The sequence below is a fragment of the Physella acuta genome, unplaced genomic scaffold, assembly GCF_028476545.2.
Source record: "Physella acuta isolate Inbredline_101_S28 unplaced genomic scaffold, ASM2847654v3 ptg001787l, whole genome shotgun sequence".
Taxonomy (NCBI): domain Eukaryota; kingdom Metazoa; phylum Mollusca; class Gastropoda; family Physidae; genus Physella; species Physella acuta.
Window position 1 is genome coordinate 239,540 of NW_026733297.1, and position 24,289 is coordinate 263,828.

Genomic DNA, 24,289 nt, shown 5'->3' on the forward strand with positions numbered 1-24,289 from the left:
GATCAATTTAGTAATAATAACAATTGAATATTCTATGGTCATCCAAAAGAAAGCTTCCCTGAAAATTTCAGCGCGCTAGCTAAATGGGAAGTGCCAGAAATTTCGATCGCAAGATTTGATTGGAAAGACAAACAAATAAACAGAGAAAGCAAGTTAAAGAAAACGTGGGAAAAAATAACTTGATCGAGACAACAGCTAAGCCCGCCCATTTTGCCCGCAGTGTATTTGAATGGGGAGAAAACTATCAGAAGACACATTTCTACTTTGAACAGGAGCTAACGGTCAATCGCGTCACAACATCACTCCTTAAAAAACGAACCCACCGTATCACTGAAAATCAGTCATATCATCGTCGCCATTTAAAAATCATTTTACAAATCATTTTCTAGGCTACCGATTTAATAAATAAAATTGGTATCAAATTAAAGGTAAATAAATGTAGTTTTTAACACGTTTTTCTTAACTCAGCTTCGCGTTTGTGGATTTGTTGTTAAAATTGACAACGAAAATTAGCCCACTTCTGAATGCTCTAGACATCTGAAATTCGGCATGCAGGCTATTTTCGCCTTACAATTTCAGATGCAATCATAAAAACTAGCAATTAGAGACCTAAATTAGCTTAATTAAATTACGCCCCAAGGACCCTAAAATTGAGGACATTGTGATGGGGGGGTTTCATATATATTATATAACTAGAATACCCGTCATCCGTTGGATAACTGTGGATAACTGTCATCCATCAAAAAACATCACGTCTGTCACTCAGAGGCATAGCGACCCTTCCTGGCGCCCGGGGACACACTTTTCGATTTTAACCCCCCCTCCCAAGATTTCAATTTTCAACCTCCCCCCCTCAAACTTTTGATGTGCACCCCCACCCACTCAAACTTTCGATTTGAACCCCCCCCCCCCTCAACCTTTCAATTTATTTTTCCAAACCATTTTGGCGCCCCAACATATGTCCCCCCGCCCCCCCCCCCTTCCCCCCTCCACCTCCCCTTCCCCCCCCCCCCCGCCTCCCCTCCCGCCCCCCCCCCCCTCCTCGCTACGCTACTGCAGTGTCACTTATCGTCAAAAAAAAACAGACCCCACTTTCAAAAATTGGTTTTTTATCTTTTAAAAACACCGAAAACACCGATTTCGGACTATCCCTTCATATACTGACTTCATAGGTGACCTACTCAACTCTACTTCACCTGCCCAGTGTCCCGCCAAGTCTCAGACAACATGTTTTTATCGTTTAAAAAACGATTCCAGCCGAGCATGTCTCTGACCACACTATCCTTTCATATGCTTAGGACAAAGAAACAGACAAACTCTACTTCACCAGCCCTGTATCCTGCCAAGTTCAGATAGGCAACTTTATTATTCACAACTAAAAAAAAAAATTGAAAAAAAAATCATTGACGAATTGGTCTAGAACCTGAGCCACCCACATGAGAGCCGACCTCACTACCAAGTTAGCTATTTACTCGTGACATTACAAGTGAAGTTTTATACTATACTTTGAGTCTCCTTACGCGCATAGATCTACATCTAACTCTAGTAGTAGTAACTTTCAAATTAAATTTTATCTTAAATTAGCCAAACAAAAATTTATATAAAATAAAGAAGGTCTGAAATTATCTAGATCTAGATAGAATTATCTAGATCTAGTCTAGATTCTACGACTCTTTTGCTTAAGTCTTCTTATGTTTAGTTTTTCTTGCTAGACCTAGAATCTAGATCTAATCATTAGCTACGCTTATAGGCCCGGAGCGAGCATTTCAAAATTACCATATTCCAAACAAAGATTTATATAAAATAATAAAGGTCTAAAATAGTTTAGTATATAGAAAATCATTATTATCTAAATCTAGATAGAAAATTATCTATATTTTAGATCTACGACTGAGCTATATCTAGAGTTTACGTCTATAATTTTGCACACTTAGCGGTATAGAAGCCGCGTATGAATCTTAAGTTATGCAAATAGGCCCCGCATCCAGCATTTCCTAATTAGCATATTTCATAGCTATACAAAAAAAGATTTATATAAAATAATAAAGGTCTAAAATAGTTTAGTATATAGAAACTCATTATTATCTAAATCTAGATAGAATTATCTATATTCTAGATCTACGACTGGTTTGCTAAAGTTTCGTTTTTTTTATTGTATTTATAACTAATAAATCTTGGATTTGACCTAGATTTTTAGATTCTAGATTCTAGATCTAGATCTATAAATAACTTTCCTTCGACAGCTGATCTTTAGACCTAGAGAAATTTATTGTAAAACTAAATGAAAAAGACAGTTGAAAATTGATATAAGTGTTGGAACGTAATAAATACAGCAAACGGACGTATTGTTAAAGTTAAAGCCGACAGAAAATTAGCTTTAGAACGCGTTAAACATTGGAATGGGAACACAATCTTCTTCGATAGGCCGCCATTATCGATGTAAAAAAATAAACACATCATGTGACGTCACTGTTTCCGTCGAGTCTAGTGGCTTTTCAAATCTTTTTTTAAAAAATGGGTTAATCTGCATATGAATAAATCAATTAATTAATTAACGTCTTTAAATAAATTTGTGATCAACAGTCTGTCTGCATTAAAAAATTATTCTCTACCTGCATACCATTTTACAGCTTTCCAGATAGAGTCGAACATATCACAATTTTCGATCAGGCAAACAAATAAATATTCAAACATGTAAACAAACTTGACTTTTAGTAGTATATAGATTATATCTTCTCTATATCTTTTCTATATTCTGATCTGCTACTATTCATACGACAACTATTATACTTGTGAGTAGGACGGGAATCACTCTTATGTTCCGCAGACACTAATTAACAAAAGTCAACCACTTCGTTTATGAAAAGAACACTAACTTTATTAACACACACTTATTTGCACAATATCAATTAATACATCCGTCTTCTACAATTACTAACCCCCAACTAACGTTACTGCCGCGGTCTACGTCCTTGGTACATTGTCGCGTCACATTCGCGCCACAAATATTGTATTCAACATGCGCACAATACTCTCGCACCAAATCGTCTACAGTGAAGTTCGCACCGTCCTTTGTAACCTCTACTAGTCGTCTAATTCTTTATATCTACGCTATGACAGATATGATTTATCAAAAAACGCATGTAAATTTATAAAGTACTAATAATATCCCGCACTTTTATACACATTTTATTAGGCGTTCAATTGGTGTGGGACGGAGTGGTCTAGCGGTAGAGAGTTGGACTGCTAACCCGTTAGTCTCGGTTTATAAAATGGGAAATAACTCTAGTTGACTTTTTTCTTTGACCAGCTTGTCCACAGAGATCTGGCAGCTCGCAATGTGTTTGTCACAGACAGGGGCGTGTGCAAGATCACAGACTTCGGGCTGGCTCGATGTCTGGGGGACACTGACCACTACGACAGGTCGTCCAAGGTTCGTGAGTTGGTTAAATTATGGGTAAATCGTCAAAGGTTCGTGAATTGCATTGGCTTAATTATGGTTAAATCGTCAAAGGTTTGTGAACTGCTTTAGTTAAATTATGGTTGCATCATCAAATGTTCGTAAACTGCATTGGCTTAATTATGGTTAAATAGTCAAAGGTTCGTGAATTGCGTTGGTTAAATTGTGGTTAAATAGTCGAAGGTTCGTGAATTGCAATGGTTTAAGGTAAATTATGTTTCCAGTTATTCGTCGAAGGTTCGTTAACTTCATTAGTTTGATTATGGTTTAATCGTCGGTTTTTTTAACTTGTTTTACTTAAAGTCCGGGAAGAAACTCCAACATTTGTCCAATTCAGTTGCCACATAATTTGGCCAGAAAATAATTGTTTTATCCGTAAAAAAAAACATAAGCATATATCAATTTGTAGGCTTTAGCATTTGGTTAAAATATTTAAACTAAATATTATGTTTCAATGCATCCTATTGTGAGTTGGTGTGGGACGACGTGGTCGAATGGTAGAGCGTTGGAGGCCAGCCCCAAAGTCTCGAGTTCGGTCTTGGTTTTGATTTATCCACCCAGCTCTGATGGGTACCTGACAATACATTGGGGAGAGTAAAGACGATTGGGCATAGTGCAGCTTAGTGCTGACCACGCCATCACTTCATATGCCGAGGTCAAGAAACATATGAACCCTAGTTCATCTGCACAATGGATCGCTACGTCTAAAGAAAATATTTTTTACTTTCTTTATTGCTAGTTGGTGGCAAATCCCAATGTTGATTCACCTTGCTATGGCTTACATTATTAGGACATTGATTCCTTTGTAGAATCTTCCAACTGTGTTTTATTCGTTTCAAGCATTAATTTTCATACTTCGTTTTAGATTCGAACCCGTTACCGTTAAAGCGGCGTAGGTGAAGTAGATTATAACAGAAGTGGTAGGTGAATGATAAATCTAGTTTAAAACAAGTGTTTTTCTAAACTTGACAGCACCAAATCTGATGTCTGGGCCTACGGCATTCTTCTGTGGGAGATTGTTACGCTAGGTGAGTTCATAGGTTTACATTAGGGGGGGGGGGGGTTCTGTACGGAATTGGAGGGGGGGGGGGCTATCTTTGGGTGAGTCTATTGTTTTACTTTAGTTGGGGAGGAGGTGGGGGGTGTAGATTGTAACTCTGGGCAAATTCATAAAGCAGGCGCATGTAACCTTCACCTTGAATGTCTTGCAAACAACAGTCTGATTGCAAACGATACACTTTTGTGTTGATAGATGGGGTGAAAGCAAACTTTCTAGACAGCAAACAAATACAACGAAATAGCATTAGCTTCCCATGACACTGTGTCATGCAGAAGGGCTTCACAAAATGTGTACATTAATACTAGTATATTTAATACACGGAATACCGTGATGGAACTGAATAGATCAGCCTTCAAGATAAAACATTTGGAAGAAAATAGGGCTAGTAAGTAGGTCACCAACCAGTTCTATGGCTCATGCAGGTCTTATTGAGCCGTAGAACTGGTTAGTGACCTACTTACCAGCCCTATTTTCTTCCAAATGTCCAGCCTAGATTTCATTTTCTCGCACCACACCCACCCCACCCCAAGTTGACAAAATATCGATCTAAATAGTTTGATCATTGATTTCAGGTGCCAGTCCTTACCCCGGGTTGTCTGCCCATGACATCTTCAAGTTTGTTAGCGCTGGCAACCCTAACCCACCCACTCACAACCCCACTAACTCAACTCCAACAAACCTACACAAAATCCCACCCACCATGCAATCACGCACAACTCAACTCCCACACAAAATCCCACCCCACACAATTCCATACACAAACCCACCCCCACAATCCCACACAACTCACCCCCTACATAATCCCACACAAAATCCCACCCCCACACAACTAAACTCCCACACAAAATCCCACCCCACACAATTCCATACACAAATCCACCCCCACAATCCCACACAACTCACCCCCATACATAATCCCACCCATTCACAATCCCACGCAAACTCCCACCCCCATACAATCCTACAACTCAACTCCTACAATCCCACCCATTCACAATCCAACACAAACTCCCACCCCCATACAATCCTACAACTCAACTCCTACAATCCCACACAAACTCCCACCCCCACACAATCCTACAACTCACCTCCCACAATCCCACACACAACACCACCCCAACTCCCCCACAACCAACCAACTAACTCTAACCCTCCCCGTCCCCAGATACGAGCTCATGTGCAGCTGCTGGTCCTTCCTCCCAGAGAACCGTCCAACGTTTGATGCCCTGTGTCGCAGGTTCGAGACTCTGCTGGAAAAGGAAAAAGATTACATCAATCTGGAACTATTCCAGAGCGAACAGTACGCTTGTCTGGATGCGGACATATTGGATGAGAAGTTATAGGACATAAAGCTGGTTGGATGAGAAGATATAGGACATAAAGCTGGTTGTATGAGAAGATACGACATAAATGAGAAGATATAGGGCATAAAGCTGGTTGGATTTGAAGCTATAGGACATAAAGCTGGTTGGATTAGAAGATATAGGACATAAATGAGAAGATATAGGGCATAAAGCTGGTTGGATTAGAAGATATAGGATATAAAGCTGGTTGGATGAGAAGTTATAGGATATAAAGCTGGTTGATTGAGGTTATAGGATATAAAGCTGGTTGGATGAAAAGTTGTAGGACATAAAGCTGGTTGATTGAGAAGTTATAGGATATAAAGCTACAAAATGTTTTTGTTGATACAAGTATTAGACATGCTGACAAGTATAGGGCTGGTAAGTAGGTCAATAAATAGTTCTATGGCTCATGCAGGTTTTATTGAGCTGTAGAACTGGTTGGTGACCTACTTACCAGCCCTATAGTAGCGATCGTCCAGACGTGTACATGTTTCATAACATACCTACAAGACATTTGAAACCTACCCCATACTCCACAGGACGTTACAGAACAAATATGTTCATAACCCCCCCCCCCCTCCCTCCCACTCCCTCCTTGCCTCATTACGAACAAAATGTAAACTCAGTGCTTTGCAATTTATGTGACCATATAAATGAATTACAAGAATCACATTATTTTTTAGAAAATCGTCGTTTTTCATCCTAATTATCCAATGATTGTAGATTCATGGGCCTATAGCAGAATTTTTTATTTTTTTTTTACAAATAAAAACAACTAAACTTACTGACAGTGTTATACAACAGCAGTATTTTAACCATATTCCATATGACACAATACAACATGATGATAAATATAACCCCCTCCCACTTTCTCCTTTCATCAAATGTGCACGATCTGTTACGCAGATTAAAATCTAATATATAAAGCTCAGTTCTGTAACGTGTGGCAAAAAAAAAGTTTGTCGTTGACAGTTCTATGGATTTAAGTGTTAGATTTTTTATCGTGCTCATAGTCTAAATTTACGAGTCAAAAAATTACCATTGAAAGTCTTTAAAACAATGTTCACTCTATTTACTTAGAAGAATAATTTTCAATTATGAACGCGACATAAAATGTTTAAAAAGTGTATCGACGTTTATAAAATTTCTAAAATTGTGTCGGAAATGTATTGACTGCACAGTTACTTCCCTTTAATAAAAAAATTTCTTAAAACGAAAGAATTTACATTTTATTACTTTGTTTTTGGTGTTAAGAAATAAAAAAAAAATTACATAATTAGCGGGGATTGATTAAGTGCAATGTCGTTAGGTATTTTTAACACTGCCTTTTATTTATTCTATACACTGAACATACTGTTCAATAATTTTTTTTTTTTAAATCAATAACATTTAATAAGCCAGGTCCTACAAATCCTATATGTTTATTTCTTTCCATTTACGGATAAGCTTGGAGTATTATCATTTTTGTTCACTAAATTGAAACAGGCGCGTCCGCCGGCGCCCTTGCACGGTTCGATTTGGCACCCTGGGCTATCATGTGAGCGCTATGCTGCATAGTTTTGTTTTTAACAGTGCGATAGACTATGGGTAAGAAAGGTTACTATAGTCTTTAAGTGAATCAAATCCGGGCGTCCTCCGGCACCCCGACAGGGTGCTATTTGGCGCCCTGGGCCTTCCGGTGTACGCTATGGTATATACGTTCGCGTGAGTTCAAAAGTTATGTACTATAGTCGTTTACTAAGTTCAATCAGGCGGTGACGTCATGGTGCGTCCTCTGGCGCCCAGACAGGGTGCTATTTGGGGTCCCGGGCCTCCCGTGTTCGGTTTCGCGCCTACGTTCATTAAAGTGAGTGCAAAAGACTATGAATAAGTTGGGGTACTATAGTCGTTTATTAAGCTGAAACAGGCGATTCTGCCCCGGGCTAGACTCTGAGCACTGTGCGTTTATGTTCGCGTTAGTGTTTTCTTTGTGTTTAGGTTGGGTTTGCGTTAGTGGTTGCGTTTTGGTTTGGTTCGTGTTTGTTCTTTCTTTTTTCGTTTTCGTTTTATTTTCTTTGCGTTTGTGTTTGTATTTGTGTTTGTGGTTGGTTTTGCGTTTGTATTTGGTTTGTTTTCGTTTGTTTTTTCGTTTGTGTTTTTTTCTTTGGGTTTGTGGTTGGTTTTGCATTTGGATTTGGTTTGTTTTCGTTTGCTTTTTCGTTTGTTGTTTTCTTTGTGTTCGTATTGGTGTTTGTGGTTGTGGTTGGGTTAGTTGTTAGGTTTTTGTTTTTGTTTGTATTTGTAATTGTGTTAGCGTTATGTTTGCGTTTTGTTGTTTTGGTTTTGGTTTGGGTGTGCAATGCCGGGTTTATGATGATTTCTAAACACACAGGTAATGGTCTTTAACAGAAAGGTTTTTCACAGAAGCCAGAGCAGGGCCTGGCCGGCTAGTATTTTATTAAAATAAGACTGTTTTGTAATTATATTCATCATACAACTGTCTGTTGATTAAAGCAAAAGAAACAATAACGTACATTAATAATTGTAATGCATTCAATGATAAAAATAGATAATAAAATGCAATCATTTGTAGTTTAGATATTAACGTCAATAAAACATTAAAATTTAATAACTATGAATATAAATTATAAACACACCTAACTGTATATACAAACATTGTATTCAATAAAAAAAAAAACATTGCAACCATCCATTGTTTGCAGTTGTGTTGTCATGTTATAGTGATGCCTTGAATTCTATAGAAATGTTTTCATCGTTACTATGGACTTATAGTAACTACTTTTACAAATGCTGCCGAGTGTATGGCTTGTAAGACATGTTCTCTCTCACTGTTATTCGATATCTCGCTAGCCAGGGAGAGGTGTGAATTTTCGAACTGAATTTTCTCTTGTGAACATGGTTACCATTATTAACAAACAAAAAAGAAATGCGGTTATTTGTTTCTAGGTCTCGCATCAAGATTTTAAAATACCAAGACTGCATAAAAGAAAAAAGAATTGCGCAGCAAGTGAACGGAAAAACTATTTAAATAATAGTGCGTAAAACTAGTACTTCATTAATTCATATGCGTTTTTTTACAAATCGGAAATAGCGTAAAGTTCGAGAGCTACTTCCGGTCAACGAAAATTACTCAAAATTTGAAAGAAAGCAGAGAATTATATCTTTTACGTTTAAGTGAAATTTCGCTTCTCTATGTGAAACAGTACTCAAGTTATGTTTGCGTTTTTGTTTGTGGTTAGGGTTAATTAAAAAGGTAATATATATATTAAATCCGGGCTATGCCGGGTATATGCTGAACACAACACACAAGTCATGGGGGGGGGGCGGTAGATGCATGGAAAAAATTCTGGTGCCTGGCCGGCTAGTTTATAATTATTTATATATATATATATATATATATATATATATATATATATATATATATATATATATATATATATGTTAGGGGGATTTAGTTGTTCGAGAAAGAGGGATCATCTGCGATCCCACTTCTGGCACCAAAATGTAAGGGGAGGGTTGTTTTTGTTAACCGATTAAAAGAGAGACATGGTAAGATGGTATTGACCATTATTCTCCCAAATCCGTGCACCTTTCCGTGGTGACAAAGGAGTCTAATAGACCTGAGCAAAACTAATTAACATCTACACAAATACAACATTAATTTTACACTAAAAATAAAACTTGGTAAACACCCAGTTAATGCATTTATTTAACTTCACCCTACTCCACAAAAAATGTATTTTACAAGCAAAAAACAAAAGGATACAAATAAGGCCTGGCCAGTTTTCATAATCAAGGAAACATCCCTCAAATTCTTAATACATGTAAAAAAAAAAAAACTTAAATTTTTAGAAACAGCCAAAATTGTATCCTTTCATGAATTTATACGAGTTCCTTACACGACCCAGTTCGTCACACACAAAAGGCAAGGCGATTCCCCAGCCACAAGGACAACATATCCGTCCTCCAAAACAAACATCTGGCCCCAGAGCGAGACATTTGGCCACTGGATCGAGACATCAGGCAACGAGCATAATATCGGGCCACAAGAACGAGACATCAGGCAACGAGCATAATATCGGGCCACAAGAACGAGACATCAGGCAACGAGCATAATATCGGGCCACAAGAACGAGACATCAGGCCATGAGCATAATATCGGGCCGCAAGAACGAGACATCAGGCCATGAGCATAATATCGGGCCACAAGAACGAGACATCAGGCCATGAGCATAATATCGGGCCACAAGAACGAGACATCAGGCCATGAGCATAATATCGGGCCACAAGAACAAGACATCAGGCCACGAGCATAATATCGGGCCACGAGAACGAGGCGTTGGGCCGCTGGTGTAAACACCAGGCCATATCAACAATACCTCAGCTGGGCCACTAAACCAGCCTCTGCGGCCATCATAAGGCCTAGACTGGTCTATAGCCCTAGCTTGGTGTGTAAGAGACAGAGGTCTGAACACAGTCCTCTTAAATAGGCTGAATCCAAACAAACTTTTTCCCATACTTTCAGACCACCTGTTTAAGCCGAACTGACCGTCGCGACCTTACGGTCGTAAATTTAAGCAGACGACCATTGGGGAGACAGGACATAAAATTGAACACAAAGCATGCACACACCTAGGGTCCGGTCACAATCCACGACTGTGAACCTCGTAAATTATCCGTGACACCGTCACACCCTGCCAGAACCCAGCGCCGTGAGAACCGGGCGGCGTCTTGAGAGAAGGGGAGGGGAGAACATTACCCCGATCCAGCTACGACCAACCACGAATATAACTACGCCAACATATACACACACATATATATACATATATATATATATATATATACACATATATATACGGGATCCGGACAAAAGGCCGACATGGACAAAAGGCCGACACGGACAAAAGGCCGACATGGACAAAAGGCCGACAAGACAAAAGGCCGACAAGACAAAAGGCCGACTTCCAAAAGGCCGACATCCAAAAGGCCGACAAGACAAAAGGCCGACAGCCAAAAGGCCGACAAGACAAAAGGCCGACAAGACAAAAGGCCGACAGCCAAAAGGCCGACATCCAAAAGGCCGACAAGACAAAAGGCCGACAAGTTTTATTAAACAACAAACTACAATTACAGACATGTTTGATTTTTATTGAAAACCAGTTACATAATAATAAAGGTATATTACAAAATAGAAAAAAAATAGGGCCTAGTATGACAAATTGTAAGCGACGCCACGCAAAAATTCAAGTGTAGTTCTGTTTCCCCTTTCTGCAATTACAGTTGTTATCCTGTCCTCTTTCTGTAAATATTGTTTTTTTCGCTTTTTTGCTGGCTCTCCAAGCAATATTGCCTCTATTTCTACTTCAACTCTACCTTGTTCCTGCTTTAGTTTGTTTAGTAAACAAAATACTCCAGGGTGATCCTTCCCTACAATTACCTGCCACCTCCTGTGCCACCCCTCAACCGTGTTTTGTGTCCTAGGAATCCCATGTACATGATTGTCATGTACAGACCAGAACTCTGGTGGAAAAAGTGGTGGAACCCTCACCTCTCTTGCGTTTAACAACCTCACTCGACCACAAACGTAGGTCTCGTCAAACCACTTTACTAACTCAGCTGTGTTTGGTGGGAAAATATTTTTTAATTCATTAAATGCTTCCGGAATCTCTGCACTTGGAAGAAATGCAAGTGCTGCTATTTGCCGCATCAGCAGGCAGAACTGTGGATCCTGGCCATAAAGAAGTGCCAAACCCAACGCTTGTAGCTTTCGCCATATATTTTGGCTAAAATGAAAAAAACACCCTTTACTTGTAGCTGTTGGGAATTCAATGCAAGCATTGATTGCAGCTTTTTCAAAGTCAGTGACAATAAACCGTGGAGATAAGTGTATGTGCATTTTTTCTGCGATATCTGCGAGGTCCTGGAAAGCTCGTGTATACATAGCCTCGGTTTTTCGAGACATCAAAATGTAGACAAGCGGTAAAACTCTGCAGTTTTCGTAACCTACTGGGGCATGAATGGAGTAGATTTGTAGGAAAATATTAGGAGCAGTTTTGAAAGTACCATCCATGATCCAATACATAGCCTCACCAAGCTTTTGGATGTTTGATTCAGTAGAAAATATTAGCAACTTGTCATTGTTTATGGAGCTTTCCTTTAACAGAAACAAAGCTCCTGACTGTGTCAACCTCAGGTCATCTGGAATAGCCACATCTTCTAATGTATGTGGCTCTACTGGATGGTTTTTATTTTGAGTCCTTTTAATTCGCTTTGTTAATGCCTGCTTTGATGGCATATCAACCCTTGTTACCATGCTCATGTCAGATGTTGAAGCCTCTACCATTTGAGTTGGTAATTCTTGACTAATGGCAGCAATGGTCTTTAGCTGTGTCAATTTTTCACGAACGACGACGTCACTGGCTTGTGGTGCATGGTTGTGTGCACTACATTTTCTCAATGTGTGGGAACCATTTAAGAAAATCGTGCTAGCTCGAGCTTTGCAGAGAGTATCTGCCGTTTCACGAGCAGCTAAATGCTGGCGTTGGCTACATTCCCAGTAAAAGAGGTCTCCTCTTTGTCTGTTTTTTGTTAAGACAAATCCATCAACAACAAGCATTTGTTTTCCCTTCTGTGACTCAATCACTTTACATTCCATTGTATCTAAAATATATAATTATATACGACTGTTTAAGTTTCTCATAAATATTCTTAGGTACATGTAACTGTTCATACCAATACCCCAGAGAATTTTAACAAGGAATGTTATAAGCTGTTGCTAATGTGCGTAGTTATATTCGTGGTTGGTCGTAGCTGGATCGGGGTAATGTTCTCCCCTTCTCTCAAGACGCCGCCCGGTTCCCACGGCGCTGGGTTCTTGCAGGGTGTGACGGTGTCACGGATAATTTACGAGGTTCACAGTCGTGGATTGTGACCGGACCCTAGGTGTGTGCATGCTTTGTGTTCAATTTTATGTCCTGACAAACATCACATTCAAATGGTTTATCTCCTGAATGAACTCTTTTGTGTTCCGCTAAACCATAATTCCTTAAAAACCTTTTGTGACAAACATCACATTCATGAGGCTTATCTCCTGAATGAACTTTTTTGTGTTTCGCTAAATAAGAATTCCTTGAAAACCTTTTGTGACAAACATCACATTCATACTGTCTAACTAGTAAATGTATTTTTTTGTGGCTGCTTAGAGCAGAACTATTAGAAAACTTTTTATGACAATAATCACATTCATATGGCCTATCTCCTGAATGAACTTTTTTATGTTCATTTAACCTAGAACTATCTGAAAACCTTTTATGGCAAGCATCACATTCAAGTGGCTTCTCCTCTACTTGAGCTTGTTTATTCAAGTTAGATCTTTGAAAAAACTGTTCATGATGAGCACGAGGATCAACAGACAGATATGTTTCATCTTCAGAGAGTTTTAGCTTTTCTTCAAGTCCATTTTGTTGTTTGTCCTCGGAATCTAAAAATTTTGTCCATAAATCTGGTTTTATATCTTTGTTGGTTGATAAAGTTTCTAATTCTGGATTTATATCTTCAGTAGTTGATAAAATTTCTAATTCTGTGTTGGTTGATAAAGTTTCTAATTCTGGTTTTATATCTTCACTAGTTGATAAAATTGCTAATTCTGGTTTTATATCTTCAGATCTTGTACATACTGCTGATACAGCAGGTTCCATATCTTTAAAAATTAAAAACCCTGTTGTTTTATCTTGAGAAGTTAGAAATGTCATATGGTGTTTTACATCAGCAAAAGAGGAAAATGTTGTACATTCTGACTTTGTGTCTGTAGAAGATGAAAAATCTGGCGTAACAACGGTTTTATCATCCTGTGAATTTATAAATGTCAAGTTTGGTTTGATATCACGGAAAGTTAAAAATGATAATTCCGTTTTTATGTCAGAAGAAGATGAAAATACTGTAGATAGAAGTGGCTTCACATCTTCAGAATTTGAAAATTCTTTAAACTCATCAGACTGTAAATCTAAATCAGCAGTTGCCTCTCCCATGCTGCTTCTTATAAATGAACTGAGGATTAGATATTTAAATGTTAAAGTGGTGATTATATAGATCTAGTAACTATAGTCAAAACAAAGTTTTTTCAATAAAACTTCTCAGATGCATATTAAAATATCTTAGAAATGAATTTAGATAGCTTAAAGTTAACACAATCAATAAACAATTTTAAAAATAAAATAATTAATGTATTGTATATGCCTAAGAGTGGCGGATTTTGGTAGAAAATAAAATCAAACTTAAATTTTTTTTTATTTTATACAATATTTGTACAAAATTAACATGCCATGCTTTTTAAATTGACAGAAGGTAAGTATACCATGTTACAAAAACTGCAATCATAACAATTCATATTTTCAGTTTAAAAAATGAAAAAAAAAAACCAATCATCAATGAGGAAAGCGCAACGCTTTATGTTTTTAAGATATGGGGCGACATGACAAATAATAAATCTGGCCAAATGATTGGCTTTGGGCGCAGCACACATCTAAACGCGCCTTGTTTTTCACAAGATTATAATAAAATGGCATTAATGGGGGGGGGGGGGGGTATATATGACTTCATAGTGACCACACCTAAGGACATCATGTCACATGAGAATTATTCCCAAACCGTTGTTTAATCATACACGGCATAACATTAGAATCATAGTTTAGAAGTTTATTTGATTGTAAGTTCATTTTAAAACAAGAATATACAAAGCTACTTTCACTAAATTGTCACTTGCGAGATAAATAAAGAAATTGGGTCAAAAGTACACCTTACTATTCTTAATTAACAGACTAAGGTAATCTATGGTTTTATGTGCATAAAATCTGCAGAGGCTAGTAATGTTAAAAAGCCAGTTGTGATCTCCCCAAAGCTTTCTCGAATATTCTTATATAACACTACGGGGGATTGGCAACTCGGGATATACTATATATAGACATGATTTTTAAATCCATGTTTAAGTACTTAAACTTTTTAAAATAGAATAGAATCTTGTAGAATAAAGAATTGCGCACCAAGGAAACGCGAAACAAAATGTATATAATAGAGCGGCATATTATTAGTATTTTATATATTCACATGCATTTTTGAGAAATTGGAAATAGCGTCCATTACTACTTCTGGTCAACGCAAATTACTCCAAAATTGAAAGAAGGTGGAAAATTAGATCTTTTACTTACATATGAAATTTCATTTGGCTATCTGAAACAGACCTCAAGTTATAGACTTTTGAAAAATTTCAAGTAGAATAAGTTCCACTTCCGGTTAATCAGAAATCGCTGAAAAGTTGATACAGAACTAGAAATTTGATATAATACTTATATATGAAATTTTATCAACCTAGCTGTAACTGTACTCAAGTTATCGTGTTCACAGACACACATACACTGAAAGAATTGCAAAGCCCAGTTTTTCAGACTCGATTATGCATAAAACGTGTAGACAACAGGAATATGCAAGTGAAATAAAGATCAATTTAAAGGAAAAGAATTTATAATTAACTTAATTAAGGTGTGTGGGACGGAGTGGTCTAGCGGTAGAGAGCTGGACTGCTAACCCGTAATTCTCGAGTTCGAATCCGGGTTCAAGTCAGTAGACCGTCCCTGAGTCCACCCAACTCTGAAGGGTACCTAACTCACGTTAGGGAAAGTAAAGGCGGCTGGGCATAGTGCTGACCACACTATCTCGTCATGTGCCGAGGTCACAGAAACAAGTGAACTCTACTTCACTTGCCCCATAGACCGTCAGGTTTGAAAGGGAAACTTTACTTTTATTAAGGTGTGTGGTGCAGTTCTACAATGATTGTCGCAAGTCACTTTTAATACTGCATATCTATGTTGTTATTGATTATATAAAGATAAAACTTAGCACATTGATGCTTAAGGATGTTGGAAATAGAAACTTACAAGTTTAATACATGCTAGAAGAAAAAGACAATCACATATAATGAAGTCTAAATAAGAGGGTGGGACTGAAATTATGCATCAATAATACCTGGGTATTATACTCATACTGAAATATGATATGTTTAGGATTATGTTGAAGTATCTAATTATTAGTAGCATTAGTTGTAGGCTACTTTTAATAAGTAGCCAAGGATTGCTAATCAATAAATAGTGTAACAGAAACTAGACGAGATGTGTGGCAACCAAAGGATAGACAGCTTCCTTATTAGCTGATCTGAACCTACTAGATTCTATATAAAAAACATTACTGTTGTTTAGTTTGTTATTTTTAAGTAAAATTAAATCACATTGTTGAAAGTGTTACTGTTTCTGTTTTCTTTTTGACTTTTAAAACAAACGAGCCGACCCGCTGCGTATCATACGCCGCTATTTAGTTGTTTTTTTTCTACTTTTCAGTAATTTATAATTTGTGAATTCGACAGTACCAATGCTGCCATTGAAAATATTTGCTTAAAAACACTAACCCCCCCCCCACGTGAAAGCAGCCTCCTCTTAGTTATCTCCTCTAAGTTTAAAATCGTTTCAAACTCAATTATCTGCCCCTAATAGCCGTCACCAAACCCGTCTCTATGATTGTAAAATGTAAACAGAGTGAACACTGCTCACCAGATCATGTGGGGATGGGGTGGGGGTGGTAGTGATAGGGATAGAGAAAAAGAGAGGGGACTGCAAAGGCGCGCTTGCAGCTTGTTATTAACACGTTTTTATTAACTCAGCTTCGCGTTTGTGTGTTTGTTGTTAAAATTGACATCGAAAATTAGCCCACTTCTGATTGTTCTATAGTTCTGAAATTTGGCATGCAGGCTACTTTCGCCTAACAATTTCAGATGCAATCATAAAAACTAGCAATTAGAGACCGTAATTAGCTTAATTTAATTACGCCCAAAGGACCATAAAATTGAGGACATGATTTCTAAAGATACCGACAAGACTGGAGGCTTATTGACACAGTTACTTCGGCCCCAATCGATGTGAGCGCGCTGGCCGTGATCGTATAGTGGTTAGTACTTCGCGCTGTGGCCGCGACAACCCAGGTTCGAATCCTGGTCGCTCAAGATTTTTTTAGTCCGTGTATTTATAAACACTTAGTCAATTCATACTTAATCAAGTCATTAGATAAAGTAGAAAATAAACTATATAAAAAACTTTTTTAAAAACCACGTTTTTCATGTGTAGCAACGGACTAAAAAGGAGAAAATAAAATACTTAAAAAAAACTTTTTAAAAAACCACGTTTTTCTTGTGGACTAAAAAGTAGAAAATAACTATTTACATACATTTGATGACAAAAAACGTGGGTCGGGCAGATGGGTCGGGAAATTTGATGGTGAACGTAACCACGTTTTTTGTCATCAAATGTATGTAAATAGTTATTTTCTACTTTTTAGTCCACAAGAAAAACATGGTTTTTTAAAAAGTTTTTTTTAAGTATTTTATTTTCTAACTGATCCCAGAAGAGAATTATATATGTAGATGTATTACTGTTGCTTTAGACTTTAGATCACATGGTTAAAGTGTTAAATGTTCCTATTTCATCTTTGACTTTTTTTTTTTTTTTAAATTCCATTGCCTCTATACTGTAGTACTATACTTTAACTATTATTTCTAGACTATTTGATTTTTATTTTACTCATTGGTTAGGCTATAAATATAGACTACTAATAAAAAGTTTAGAATTTAAATGGAATTTGTTTAGACTGGAGAGCAATATTTATTTAGATCTATAGGAATCTAGGACCTATTTAAAATTTTAATTATTATTTACCCTATTGGGTCTATTAATGAATGGGACTATTAACTCCAATGCTTTAAATTTTATTTAATCCATAAAAAAGCTATTTTATAAGCTTAGATCTTGCCAATTCAATAAACACTGTTAAATAACAATAATGTGCGAATTTTTTATTTCATGCCTATGGGCCGTCATGAAAATTCTAACTCGGCTGCCATTATTAAAATTGCGTAGATCTATATCACTTCACGCAAGGAGCAATATCTCATATATAAGGAGCTCTAAAGCCCATAAAACCAACATTTCCATCCATCAAAATGGTTTAGCATTACTTATTAATGACTTATTTACTAGTTTCCTGTACTTATTCTCTTTTTTTAAAGCCGAAATTTAGTTCTGAAAGTAGCGGTTCGGTACTGCGCGGTTTCGATAGATTTTTGCTATCATCGTTAGGTCGCTTTCAGTAGCGAGTATTGTAAAATGACGGCTACTTCTATCAATGAAACATTTAAATGATAAAATTCAACGAATAGGCCTAAGTATCGAATATATTTAATTTTTGGATTCTGATGCCTAGAATTAGCATTCATCGGAACGGCGAATTTTTTCAAGTACGCTTGAAAAAGTCCGGATGTAGTTTGGATCGCAAGATGGCGGCGAATCGAAAAGCCTACACATTACTAGCTACGTTGGAATTTACGACGCTAAACTAAGATTTTACATAATGCCATATTCATTAATTCACTCTCTCCCACATTACTAGTTTTGGCCGAATTTACGACGCTAAACTAAGATTTTACCGGCTATATTTATATAAAGAATTGTGACTACGTTCTTTTTTAGTGTCTTAACTTATACTGTAAATGTATATTTACCTGGAAAGGAATCTTTAAAGATACCAGTTAAAATATTTCCATCTTCCACGTCTATAACATCTGCCATTTTTGTTTGGGTAAATCTAAACTACGGAATTTTAGATTGTCTCCGCATAGTTTAGCTATGGTCTAAATACCGTACACAATTTTATTAGAGCTGGTAGAAAAAAACCTTACAAAAACCTTTTAGATAGAAAAAAAAGGATTTTGAAACAACGAAAGGCTGAAAGTTATGCCACGAACAATATAGTTTAGCTATGGTCTAAATACCGTACACAATTTTATTAGAGCTGGTAGAAAAAAACCTTACAAAAACCTTTTAGATAGAAAAAAAAGGATTTTGAAACAACGAAAGGCTGAAAGTTATGCCACGAACAATACAATATACAATAAAATACATGCATCGGGTTGAAAGATAGGTAATTCTTAAGTTGGTCTAACTAATCTAATAAAACACAAACGATTGTAAAGTTGGTAAAAAATATTTACATTTGACAGAAACAGACAGGTAATGGACAGTAAAACGATAGAAAGATAAGAAAAACACATTTTTCGACTTCAGCTACTGATTGTTTTATTAAACATACGTTTATTTTAGCTAGACCATTGACTAAGACATCGGGGATGAATTTCGCCCTTAAAAATAACATTTTGATGTTTTAAAAATTAAAGCGTTCAAATATCTAAAATCTAAAAATGCCCATCTTGTATCTATATCTTTAATGTTGATATTCATGGATTTCAGGAAGAACAAGTTTTGTTTCTTTTTTTTCCTGGTATATAGTTCCACCTTGAAGAAAAAAAGAACACACTTCATTGAAGTCATATAACTTTTAAAAGTTTTTCTTTTCTTTAGAACCACTAAGATGTACATACAATGTCCATTCATTTCCACATAAATGTCAAAGCAAATTTTCCAAAACCCCGAAAATTTCAAGTGCCCCCCCCCCCCCCCCCCCCACCCCGGAGAGAAAAGTCTGGAAGAAACACTGATTTCATCTGCCCCTGCCCGTGATACGGAAAAACATAATTTTGTAATCTTGTCCGTATGTCTGTGCGTCTGTGTGTGTGTGTGTCCGTGTGTAAACACGATAACTTGAGTACCGTTACAGCTAGGTTGATGAAATTTCATATATAAGTATTTTATCAAAATCGTAGATCCGTATCAACTTTTGAGCGATTTCCAATAACCGGAAGTGGTACTTTTCCTACTTTGAATTGTTCAAAAGCCTATAACTTGAGTACTATTTCAGATAGATAAATGAAATTTCACACGTAAGTAAAAAATCTAATTCTCTACCTTCTGTTAAATTTTGAGTAATTTCAGTTGACCGGAAGTAGTAATTTACGCTACTTCCGATTTCTCAAAAAACTAATGTAAATTTTTAAAGTACTAATAATATTGCGCACTATTATGCACTTTTTGATTTGGCGTTCACTTGGTGTGCAATAAATTTGTCTACGAGATTTTATTGTATTTTTAAAACTTTAAGTATTTAAAATGGATTAAAAATCATGTCTATAGCTCGAGTTCCCATCCCCTGTTATTTTATTTAAGAATATTCGAGAAAGTTCAGGGGAGATCACTCCCGGTTTATTTATCTTTGTTATTCACTCATTAGTTTTATGAAGATAGCCCAGTAATTAGTTGTAAAACTTAAATATGTGTGTACATGCCTTATGAAGAGAGGACATAACACAGGTCTAGCGGTCAGTTTGGATCACTATTGTCAAGCTTGTCGTTCAATCGCTCACCTTTACGGGAACACGGTCTCCTACAACGTAAACGGCTCAGGCTTTCTATGTAGGCCTACTATGTATAAAATAAACCGGGAGTGATCTCCCCTAAATTTCCTCGAACATTCTTATATAACACTACGGGGAAAGGCAGAAAATTAAATCTTTTACTTACATGTGAAATTTCATTTATATATCTGAAACATTGCTCAAGTTATAGGCTTTTGAAAAATTGAAAGTAGAATAAGTTTTATTTCCGGTTATGGAAATCGTTTGAAAGTTTACAGAGATATAAAATTTTTATATAATACTTGTATATGAAACTTCATCAACCTAGCTGTAACGGTACTCAAGTGTTCACAGACATACACAGACATACACACACAAACACACATAGACATACGGACAGAATTGCAAAGCCCAGTTTTCCCGACTCGATTACGCCTAGAACGCTGAAAATTTGATAAATCTGCATTTATTATTTTTGCCCGATTAAAATAAGTCCCCTATGCTCCGTAAATGATGTTCTGAGGTGAGGCACCCGATTCCAGATATCTGCAGTGGCTTAGCGAGGGGGGGGGGGCGGGGGGGGGCATATGTCCCCGGGCGCCGACCTTAGGGGGCGCCAAAATGGGTTGGAAAAATAAATTGAAAGGTTGAGGGGGTGCAAATCTAAAGTTTAAGGGGGGGGGGATGCAAATCGAAATCTCGAGGGGGGGGGGTGCAAATCGAAAAGTTTGTCCCCGGGCTCCTGGAAGGGTCGCTACGCCTCTGGATATCTACCCTGAATCAAGGTGGAGCACCCGATACCTGCCCCGAATCAAAGTGGGGCACCCGATATCTGGCCTGAATCAAAGTGGGGCACCCGATATCTGCCCCGAATCAAAGGGGGGCACCCGATATCTGGCCTGAATCAAAGTGGGGCACCCGATATCTGCCCTGAATCAAAGTGGGGCACCCGATATCTGCCCCGAATCAAAGGGGGGCACCCGATATCTGCCCTGAATCAAAGGGGGGCACCCGATATCTGCCCTGAATCAAAGTGGGGCACCCGATATCTGCCCTGAATCAAAGTGGGGCACCCGATATCTGCCCCGAATCGCAATTAGCGGAGTCAAGTGTGTGTGACAGTGTCAGCAGTTTAAAACTTATGACTCTGGTCAACGCTGACTGAACATTGTGACATGAAGGATCGATAGCACGCTTCACGAAATTGTAACACCAAACAACACACTTGTGTCGATCACGTGACTACCGTATCTAGCTGTGTGTCGTCTGATAAACCGGCTGAGACAACGCCCTAGCTACTGTCTGGGTAATACGTTGAACGTTTGCTCTAGTAAATTAACATGTCTGTGTCTCTATATTAGCCTCAGTGTCTGCCTTATAAAATAAATCGGCACTAGAGTGTTTTATTTTAATCAATGTCTATTACAATTTATTAAAACATTTTTCTAAAACGCGAAATAACCGCTAAAATTCTTTTTTTTTGTAACATTACTTTTTTTTTAAAGCAAAAGTGTGACGCCACACTATCTGAGCCCCCATCCCTTCTTCACAAAATTTCGGACCCCTCCTTCACCCCACCTCCCCCCCCCCTTTGGAACGTGCGCCAACCTTGGGAAGCACGGACGTTAGGGGAGACGCGAAACGTGTGTTTGTGTGCGTTTGTGTGTGTGTGTGTGTATATCAACATTATTAATATTCAATATAAATATTTCTATTCAACTATTTTATGATTACTATTTACTGAGTTACGTCCCTTCTACTATTTATAAAATAACTAAGGGGAGCAACTTATCACTTTATCTATAACTGGTAAGAACAAAGAAAACTTCATGGTAATTAATTATAGATGCAAATAACATCTAATTATGTTTTATGAAATAACCTTTACCAATTCTGGTGAGTATTCAAGAAAATATAAAATAATTGCCTTTAATTTTAATAGGAAAGTATTAGCTTTAGTAAAAACGTAATTTATAAATATGGAAAATGTATAGGAGCCTAAATAAAACAGCCAGTATTAAAGAGATGTTGAGCGTTCTTTTAAAGTGTTCGTTTAGATGTTTTATTAAAAAAAAATGTTTTATAAAAACCCTAAGTGATACTCTTTCAGAATTTTATCTTAATTACAAAGTCAAAATGGCCCAGAAAACAGAAGGGATTCAGCAACTTCTAATCGCAGAGAAAAAAGCATCAGAAAGAGTAGTCGAAGCAAGAAAACGAAAAGCTCAGAGAATCAAAACTGCAAAAAAGGAAGCAGATTCAGAAATCCTAGCCTTTAAAAACGAGAAGGAGAATCACTACAAACAGTATGAACAAGAGATCCTTGGCAAAAAAAGTAACAGTGAGGCACAGATTCAGGTAGAAACAACTAAAAAGTTTAAAGAGTTTGATGTCATGCTGAAACAAAACCGTGCTAAAGCTATGGACGCTATTCAACAAAGTCTCTTTAGGATAGAAGTGCAACTTCATGAGAATGTTAAGCTGTAAATTTAGTCTTCTGTACCTTTATCTGTATATTTTATGTAAAGGGTAGAATTCTTAATGTTTATTTAATTATTGACACAGACAGCTCATGCTTTTAATTTATCCTGCAGATACAATTTGTTTAAACATCTACTCTTCTGCATTTATTTTTCAACATTACATAATTTGTTTCCTTCTAGGCATGTTTTTTTTTAGAAAGTTAGGTATATCTATTTGCAGGTAAGATATTTATTAGCCTGAATTTGATTGTTAATAGTATGTGATAATGTGTAGATAAGTCTCTGTGATAGCCGAATAATTGATTGGTATATCATTTTAGTTTTAGTGAATTGTTAGGTAAAAAATAAAATTACTCCTGCCATAACTGAAGAGGTGGAGACCAAGGCATTGTTAGTAATTTAGTTGAAGCTAAATATTGTGAGCATCTGTTTGTACCTCTAGTTATACTGACTTGCACACATGGGTTTTTTCATCTATATACACTTGTATCTCATTGTTATTCGGAGTTCACTTATTCATTAAGATGTTTATTTATATGACTAGGTTTGGTGGCATTGAATGCATTGTATCTGGAAACTTGATTAAAATCCTTTGTTTTTAGTCACATAAAAAAAAAAAAAAAAAAAGATGTTTTATAAGCTAATTAGATTTTTAATCTTAGCTCTTTTTAATTCGGCCTGTTCAACTATTACTAGAATCTAGATCTGGACTCTGGCAAGACCAGTACCAGCAGTTTAGCAGACTAGATTTTCTGGTACTGGCCAGGTTCAGGCTAGATAACTCATGATAACTGGTTGATGTTGAGTTACAGAATAGATCTTAAAAAATTCTAAGATCTTCCCTACTGGCACATTCATTGTCTTGTTATTGCCCTATCTACCAAACAGAACAGCTTAACTATTTTTTAAAGAAAATACAAAACTATGCCAGGAACAGAATATGTTGCTCAGGTCACAGATGTTGATATCAAGTGGAAAGTCAGTATGGTAGTTAGCAGTAATGATGTTAGAAGCTTAAATGAACCAATGGTAACAATGATGTTGGTGACCACTGAAGAGAGTGGAAATGCAGTCAACAGACCAGTGGAAATTACCATAACAAAATTCAAGGAATTATTGAGTACAATGAAACAAATAAAGAATCAGATGGAATTGGCCAAACTTGTATGACAGCAGCTACATTTAGTCATATTATATATATATATATGTGTGTATATATATATATATATATATATATATATATATATATATATATATATATATATATATATATGATTCTGCCAGTTAAATATTATGGAAGAACTATATGAAAAGCATATAATGTTCAAATACAAAATACATTCTTTTTATTGGAGTGTATTCCCAACTGCAACATTTAAAATTAAAGAGTTTTAGTGGCGCTTAGAAACCCACTTTGTTTAAAATATTTATAGTAACACAGATATTTCGCACTCAGATTTATAAGCCTACTTTTATAAGCTGTTACTGTCAATTATGTTGTGTATTGTTTTTATTTATTTAATTTGCTTAAGTTAATACGCTTAATAGAAAAAATATGTTTTGCATTTTGGTCAGTATGTTTTGACGACCAGTAAATAT

The 24,289-nt window shown here is 36.8% G+C and overlaps 2 protein-coding genes across 2 annotated transcripts in view; one reads left to right on the forward strand and one right to left on the reverse strand.

Moving 5' to 3' along the window:
• LOC131930500 (testis, prostate and placenta-expressed protein) overlaps positions 1-24,289 on the reverse strand; it is a 90,203-nt gene that overhangs the window by 63,529 nt on the left and 2,385 nt on the right. The window lies entirely within an intron of this gene.
• LOC131930503 (V-type proton ATPase subunit G-like) lies at positions 22,296-23,267 on the forward strand. The gene has a single exon (XM_059287027.1). The coding sequence runs from the start codon at positions 22,344-22,346 to the stop codon at positions 22,692-22,694; it is 351 nt and encodes a 116-aa protein (XP_059143010.1). The 5' UTR covers positions 22,296-22,343; the 3' UTR covers positions 22,695-23,267.

Coding starts and splice junctions, on each gene's coding strand:
- LOC131930503 (XM_059287027.1), top strand. CDS start 22,344: ATGGCCCAGAAAACAGAAGGGATTCAGCAACTTCTAATCGCAGAGAAA.